Below are 8,161 nucleotides of genomic sequence, written 5' to 3' on the forward strand. Positions count from 1 at the left end.
TTACTGTAGATTTTAATGTTATAACAGTGAAGCAGATTCAGTATTCTTGATCCTTTTTAGGCACTTAAGGTGTAAATATGGGTCAAAGGTCACATATTAAGTGAACATATAGGAATGTTGCTTTTCCATTTCTTCCTCAACAACGCTGAACTCCTACCTGCTCACTCATTATGTATTTCTCTGGATTAGAGCATCAGCTAAATCTCTAAAATGTATAAAATGTAAATATAAGTCTCTCTGGATAAAAGCATCTGCTAAATGGCTAAAATATAAGTTCAAATGCCTCCCATCGCTTTCATTAACTTTTGTTGTTCTGGTATTTTTCTTTCTGTGTGACTTAATTTCCACTTTTTCCCCTCTCACTTCCTCTTTGTCAGCTGTATATTTCGGAGATGGCACACGAGCGGGTCCGCGGGACGATCGGCTCCTGCGTGCAGCTCATGGTGGTGCTCGGCATCATGGGAGCGTATCTCACAGGTACGTACGCCGGCTGTGAGTTCTACCGGTGTCCTCGACTGTTGCTTTAACTTCGGACTGGTCTTTGGACTGGTCCCACAGGTCATGAAACTCACTAAACACATAAAGTAGTGTTTAAAGTTTCCATTCAAGTCAGAAAAACAGCAAAAGCCCTGCGAGGTTCCTCCGACACAGCAGTTTACAAGTTGTAAATCATTCAAGGAGTTTTCCATAATCTATCCTACAACTTTATGACATCCACCTTTACTTACACTTATTTGTGTATTCTGCACCCTCGGCATGGAATATGTTGCAGAATGACTTGAAACTCAATGAATTAATCTCATTACATGCTTTTAAATCCAAAAATGAAAGAATTATAAGATGTCAATGTTTTTAATTTACCTTAATTTTGTCTCCTTTTGTGTTTTCTGTGTGTAATTATGTGTTTTTATTTGTGCTGCTGCCTGTCTTGGCCTGGTCTCCCTTGAAAAAGAGATTCTTAATCTCAATGGGACTTTCCTGGTTAAATAAAGGTTAAATAAATAGAAATTACCATACAGTGTAGAACCACAGATCTGCCCTCCTGTCTTCAGATTTGCGATATCTTTGCTCTGTGTGGTTATCATCTGTATTGATTCCCTTTGTTGCTCTGTAAAACACCTTGTGACAATGTGACAAACCGCTTTTTGTTAAAAGCACAGTAGAAATGCATGTGACTCGATTTGAGGTGACTCGGCAAGAAATTAGACGTTCCCTAAGCTCTGTTGTAAAGCCCCGATCAAAGGCCGTGAAGAAGAACCGGCCAATGGCGACCAAAACCTGTCCGTCATGTGATGCGACCACGATCACGATCACATTCCTGTCTCTCCTCCCGGTGGCGGGGAGCTGCAGGGAGACAGCTGCCCTCGCTAATCTTGTTAGCAGCATGCCACCCGTGTTTACTCATTAGAATCTCAATAGAAGCCACTGTGTGCTGCTGCAGGAGAGGATGCTGCTCAGATGAAGCAGACACAAAGGAATTCAGCTGTCAGGCTGTTTGAACGTGAAAACCTGGATAATGAGGTTGTTATTATGGCTGAACAATCAATCGAAATTTTATCGAAATCGCAATATGGCCTACTGCAATTTTCAAATCGCAGGAGGCGCAATATTTGTTAAAGGTGAAATGTGTCAAAATAGCATTTTAAATGAAATATTGTGGTGCTGCAGAGATGTCCTGGCCTACACATCATATTCTACAGACTTAAGAAAACATCTTTGTTTGGTACAGATCCCCGCAAAAATCACACCATAATCATTTTAATACGTTTTTCAATGAAAATGAGAATAATGATGTAAAAATTATCATTCCCTCTAATATCGCAAATCATATCGCAATTGCAATATCAGTCAAAATAATCGCAATTAGATATTTTTATAAAATCATTCAGCCCTAGTCGTTATGTCAGGAGATTCACATCCTGTCTACTATGGAGGGTCGAAACAAAATGCTTAAATAATGAATACATGTATAATTATATAATAAAATGCTTAAATAAATGTATAAATAAATAATTATATAATTGAATGCTTAATAAATATATAATTATATCATATAATGCTTAAATAAATAATTATGTGATTTAATGCTTAATTGTCACCATAAATAAATCACAAATTAAATGAGACATTAAATATATAAATGTTAAATTCATTCGTATATTAATTTATTTATCTCCTTATTCATTTATTCACACATTTATTTATCTATTTATAATTGTATTTATTTATTTATATATACTTTCATTTATCCATAGTGTAACTTGCTGCAGCAAAATAAATAAATCTTCATCCATCAAAAATCAGAGGGCGGATTTTGCCCCCTGATATATCGCAATTCAATATATTGGAATACAAAAATACGACAATCCATATGGAGGGTCAGGAACATGAATGGTGATATCAGCTCCATGTTATTCTGCTGTAGTAATCACTAATGAGACTCTTGTCCATCACAGTTTCACAAGCTGTCAATTTCAATCAATCAATCAATCAATCAATCAAAATACTTAATTCATCCCTCAAGGGGCAGTTCAAGGCAAGCGAGTTCATAAACAACAAGAGACCAAAATATACAGTCATTCATATTCATAAAGACAAGAAGCCCATGAGTCAGACTGTAGGAGTGAGAGCTGTGGGACAGAGTATGGATTACATGTTTGGATTGATCTGTGGCTGTATTGATCTGAAGGATTCTTCCTGGACTGGCGCTGGCTGGCGATCTGCAGCTCGGTCCCTCCCACGCTCATGATGGTGTTCATGTGCTTCATGCCGGAGACGCCCCGGTTCCTGCTGTCCCAGGGCAAGAGGCGCGAGGCCGAGGAGGCGCTGCGCTTCCTGCGCGGCCCGGACGCCCCGGTGGAGTGGGAGTGCGCCCGCATCGAGGACGCCAGCGATGAGCAGGTGAGGCTCGGTGATGTCTTATCTAAAACAGATTACAGTGAGTGAGCGGGTCAGTGTCTTGCTCCAGGGCACTTCGACAGGGGATCAGTGAATCATCATTTAAAACCAGTCGTTAAATCCCCATGAACTCCCATTACTTTACTTTACATCCTGGAAATCAGTGTATCTCTAATAGCGACCTGCCTGCACCAGTGGGTGTAAATAAAAATATCAACCTATAAAACATCACAGATTTCTGAACAGGTCCCATCCCCTCCCATCCAATAAAAGTGCCTTTTTCTCCCTGATATTCCACTGGTTTGCACTTTGGTTATGCTCCGCCACAACGTCAACAAGTTTTAAGCGTGAAAGTCTATTCAGTCGTGTAGTGCAGTGGTTCTCAACGTGGGGTCCGGGGACCACCAGGGGTCCTTGAGGGGGTTCCGGGGGGTCCCCAGCAAACTGATGAATTGTTAAACTTCACCGTTATTTCATTTACAAGAAGTTAACACAGTTAGAGAATGTAGCAGAATGACTGTTCTGATCATAGTTTCTCTGTTATCTCTCTACCTACAATACAGATAGTCATGGAATTCTGGACAAAATCATATCTGACAATAAAAATATTCTCAGATTTGGGTCCGAGAGACAAAATCTCATTAAATGAAGGTCTGTGGCTCTAATGTGGACTAAATTAGGGTCCTTGATATGAGAAAGGTTGAGAGTCACTGGTGTAGTGTGTCCCCAGCCCGGGATGGTCAGGAGACTTGCTGACTGAATGTTAAAGAGTTATGTTAATGAGCAGAGTGGATGTGTCACCTGACGGTTCTGGTCTCTGCCCACCTCAGGGTGCCAGCTTCCAGGCTGCAGACCTGAAGGACCCGGGTGTCTACAAGCCTCTGGGCATCGGCGTCATGCTGATGTTCTTCCAGCAGCTGACTGGCATCAACGCCATCATGTTCTACGCCGAGAACATATTCGAACAGGCGCATTTTAAGGTAAGGAGGCTTCAAACCTTTATTTGTTCAGGGAAAGTTAGCACAGATTTTGATATCTTCAGATTTGTGATGCTGTTTATTTTTGTCTTTTGTTGGAATACCTTTGGATAAATCTGTTTCTTCAAAGCGCCTTATTCTATATAATCTGACTTTTACTCAACTGGATATCTTGTATGATGGAACGAGAAACTTTTAGCACTTTTTGTAACATTTTCTGAAAGGATGACTGACAGCTCCGGGCTTGATGTGTGTGTGTTGTGCCTCAGGACAGCGACCTGGCCACAGTGTTCGTGGCTGTGGCTCAGGTCGTGTTCACAGGAGTGGCCGCGCTGATCATGGACAAGGCCGGGAGGAAAGTCCTTCTCATCATCTCAGGTTTTTATTTTAAGGATTATTTATTTTTGCCTTTTAAACAGTTCAAGTTGTGAAGCCGAATAATAACAACCGAAATACATAATTCATAATTAAAGTCCTTCTTCCTTCCAGCAACAAAAATAGTCTTTATGAAACAAACACATTTCAGTGAGCGTTGCTTAGGTTTGAAGCATTAATTATATATGTGTATATATATGTGTGTGTGTGTGTATATGCATTATTAACATATAATAGTATACATATAACATATAGTTTCTTCTTTACCTATTCATCAAATTTAAATTTAAAGGTTCATCCCAAAATCTCCACCATTTGAAAAAATTGAAACACCTACTCTGACACGATGATTGTTGGTATGAAATGAACATACATTATATGTTACTATTAAAGTTATGAGTCATCTTAACACCTTTGCTTACAGACTATTTCTGTTGTTGAGGATAGAACCATCTATATTTTTTAGATATCTCAGATATTTCATTCGAGGTAGCACCTTTATTCTAAAATGGATGCATAGGGTTTTATTTCCCCTTTTCTTCAGTTCAGTCCTCAGGGCAGCAGGTAGGACTGTGAGGTCATGACACATTTTGTCTCCTTGTTCCCTGTCCTGACCCAGGCGTTGCCATGGCGATCAGCACCGCGGCGTTCGGGGTTTACTTCTACCTGATGGCCAGACTCCACTCCGAGGCCTCGGTGAGCGTCCTGTCGGCGCTGCGGGGGGGGTGGAGCCAGGAGCCGCACCCCGACCTGGCCTGGCTCGCCCTCGCCAGCATGGGGGTTTTCATCACAGGTCAGACTCCCTGCTCACACTTTCACAGCTAGTCCTGCAGGATGGTTTATCACAGCCGAAGTCTGGGGGGACTTCCACATCTCTAGTGCTGAGATCAGTGTTTGTCACGTGGGCATCAGGCAGCTCAGGTCCTGGAAGTGAATCAAACCTGTAAAACAAGCTGAGCTGTGGACACGCCCTGCAGGACACACTGACTGACTGACACAGCATGACACAACCATCACATGTTCTCTCTCACTCCTGCTCACTCACTCCTGCACTAAACTCACCCCAGTCCCTCCTGCTCCTACACACCCTAAAACTTTCATCCCGCTCCCTCCTGCACTGTAAGAGTTTTTGTCTCTGTCCTAACTGATCTTGAAAAGTTTTGTCCCACATGTCATGTTGTAACCAGAACGAAGCCAGCTTGCTAGGCTGGCCTGTTACCCAGCTAGCTAGCACAATACTACACACACAATGAATGAGGTGTGCAGTGGATTTAATTAGAACAATCCATAATGCAACATAGAAAATAACATCAATCATTAGGTTGGAACCAGGCGTGGAACAAACTGTCCCATGCTGCAAGACATTGTGTCGGGTCCCGCAGGAATGCAGGCTCCTACTCTGAACCTACAGTGTGTCACCAAAACAAATTCCTGTACTTTTGTCATATTTTGCGACTGCAGTGACAAATTGGCACCAAAACAAAAGTTAAAAAGTCCAGTAGTTTATCCAGTTAGCCAGAGCAGAGACTGGAACCCATCTGACTGTTCTGCCTCAGATTGTAAGTCGTCACATTCAGCCCTGCCTCTGCTCTGTGTCTCTGCTCTGTGCTTTCTGCTTTATTTCACTGTTTTTGTTTGTTTGTTTGTGTTTTAGCCCTGCTTGCTATGCACTTTAAGTCACTTTATTTACTGTCATTGCACAATCTTTTTTTTGCATTGTGGAATTATTTATTATCTACTGCATGAACAATCTCCATATGTACAGGACCTTGCAGTTTAAAGTAGTTTAAAGTTTTTAGTATCTTATGTTTATGTACAGTGCAGTCACTTTGTACAGGTCAATCTTTATTGTGTGTATTGTTAGATTTTTATTGTGTGATTTTAATTGTGTGCCGTATTTAAGCTACTGGCTGCCTAAATTTCCTCCGGGATTAATAAAAGTATCTATCTATCTATCTGCTCAGGTTTCGCTCTGGGCTGGGGTCCGATCCCCTGGCTGATCATGTCGGAGATCTTCCCCACCAAAGTGAGAGGGTTTGCCAGCGCGGCGTGTGTCCTCACCAACTGGGGAATGGCCTTCATCATCACCAAGACCTTCCAGGACCTGATGGTGAGTGCTGAACAAACAGGCTGGTAGCCTGTGAAGGGAATTATTTCAGTGTTTTATTTCCAGCCTTCATCAGCATCTGTGGATGAGAAATCCACTTCTGTCCACAAGGAATTCACCAAATCTTTGTTAAATCGTCCCACTGGTCAACTTCTCTGTCAAGTGATGAGAACAGACACCAAAATCATCCATGTGTCCCTGGTGGATCGCTGGCTCCAGGGCTCCATGCTAACACTTTAGCATGCACTATGTTGAGTGATAGAAGCTCCATGCTAACACTTTAGCATACACTATGTTGAGTGATAGAAGCTCCATGCTAACACTTTAGCATACACTGTGTTGAGTGATAGAAGCTCCATGCTAACACTTTAGCCTACACTGTGTTGAGTGCTCATCTCACCATCAGTTGGACACCAATAATATATTTAATCTAATTTCAGTGATCATAAAATTAAGTAATGTAATTATGTAACAAATTACATTAGCAAATATTTAAGATGTGTGGACTGACTTGGATTGCAACTTTTAGAGACCCCTGTATTTCGAACCATGATATTAACCATTATATATATTGTAATATTTATAATAATTAGTATTATGTAATAATTAATTAAGAACCCTCATGAATATTCGTCACTGTTAACACATTTCACCATACTATGCATATGTGAAACAGGAGCACCTGCTAAACAAAGTTGTTTTTTTACTAATTTAAAGACACTTCTGTAGCTTAAACATTACACAGTTTTGAAGCTGTAAATCGTCTCTGTGTCTCTGCTCCAACGTCACCGAGACAAATCCCTGTTGGTCTGGTTCTGACTCTTGCAGGATCTGCTCACCAGCGCCGGAACCTTCTGGCTGTTTGCGGTGATGTGCGTTCTGAACGTCGTCTTCACCATCGCCTTCGTCCCGGAGACCAAGGGCAAGACGCTCGAGCAAATCCAAGACAACTTCAGAGGGACGCCGGCTCGATAAACCCCGACCCGCCAAAACTGACACCTCGTCTTGTCTCATGTGCCAAAACCTGAAGCACAGAAGGATCTCACTCATTCACACCTCAGATTCCTGAACTGACTGATCCTCTGGACACTGTAGGGCATTTTTTTTTTTTATCCTTTTTTAATCTGTTAAACCTGCAAAGTTGACTAAAATAACTCTACCTTTTGCTAATGGGGTCTGTGTATGTTCTAACAATGTGTTATAAATTAAAGAGACATGTCCTTTAATTAATCCGGATAGTTTCTTAATTAAATCCTTTATTTAAATCCTTTATTGGATGAGTAATAGGTTTCCTGTCACTCAAAATACTTGCAGCCCGTATAGCAGAACGTAATTGTAAATATAGAAAAAAGTTGGATGACAATTTGTATGTTTCCCTCAAATCCTGAAAGCTTCTTAAACCAGTATCATTCATAATGTCTCCTAAGCTATGTATACCTGAATTATACCACTGAGGTGAGATAAAATATTGTCCTCCAGACTTTAATAACCTATTATAAAATATTGGTGTGTTAGCATGCCATTTAGATTTCCAATTATATATCTTTTCTATTTTCCGCAAATTTTGAATTGCATAAACTATTATTAGACCGTACTTCAGTCTACATTTTCTAACAGAAAGACCTGTAAGCAAAATGTCCTTCAATGGAACTGGGGCCACCAAATTCCTCTTGATATTAAGCCATGGAGTTGAAGTATTGCCATTAAACCAATTTATTAAGGGACGAAAGGTAAGAGCTACTAAAACACACTTATTCTTAGTTTTTATTACAGCAGCAACTTTGTGGATTTGGATTTTCTGGTT

General features: G+C 40.8%; 1 protein-coding gene across 1 annotated transcript; it reads left to right on the top strand.

Moving 5' to 3' along the window:
- Positions 1-383: 383 nt before the first annotated feature.
- LOC139648726 (solute carrier family 2, facilitated glucose transporter member 8-like) lies at positions 384-7,579 on the top strand. Its single transcript, XM_071524942.1, has 7 exons — positions 384-477; positions 2,690-2,868; positions 3,717-3,878; positions 4,145-4,253; positions 4,870-5,043; positions 6,215-6,360; positions 7,186-7,579. The coding sequence occupies exons 1-7, from the start codon at positions 393-395 to the stop codon at positions 7,330-7,332; spliced, it is 1,002 nt and encodes a 333-aa protein (XP_071381043.1). The 5' UTR covers positions 384-392; the 3' UTR covers positions 7,333-7,579.
- Positions 7,580-8,161: the final 582 nt, after the last annotated feature.

The sequence above is a fragment of the Centroberyx affinis genome, unplaced genomic scaffold (genome assembly GCF_046629955.1).
Source record: "Centroberyx affinis isolate AG114_WGS23_722 - 3 ecotype Tasmania unplaced genomic scaffold, CSIRO-AGI_Caff_v1 ptg001250l_1, whole genome shotgun sequence".
NCBI lineage: Eukaryota > Metazoa > Chordata > Actinopteri > Beryciformes > Berycidae > Centroberyx > Centroberyx affinis.

Coding starts and splice junctions, on each gene's coding strand:
- LOC139648726 (XM_071524942.1), top strand. CDS start 393: ATGGCACACGAGCGGGTCCGCGGGACGATCGGCTCCTGCGTGCAGCTC. Junction 4,254..4,869: donor AGTCCTTCTCATCATCTCAG/GTTTTTATTTTA, acceptor GTCCTGACCCAG/GCGTTGCCATGGCGATCAGC. Junction 5,044..6,214: donor CATGGGGGTTTTCATCACAG/GTCAGACTCCCT, acceptor CTATCTGCTCAG/GTTTCGCTCTGGGCTGGGGT.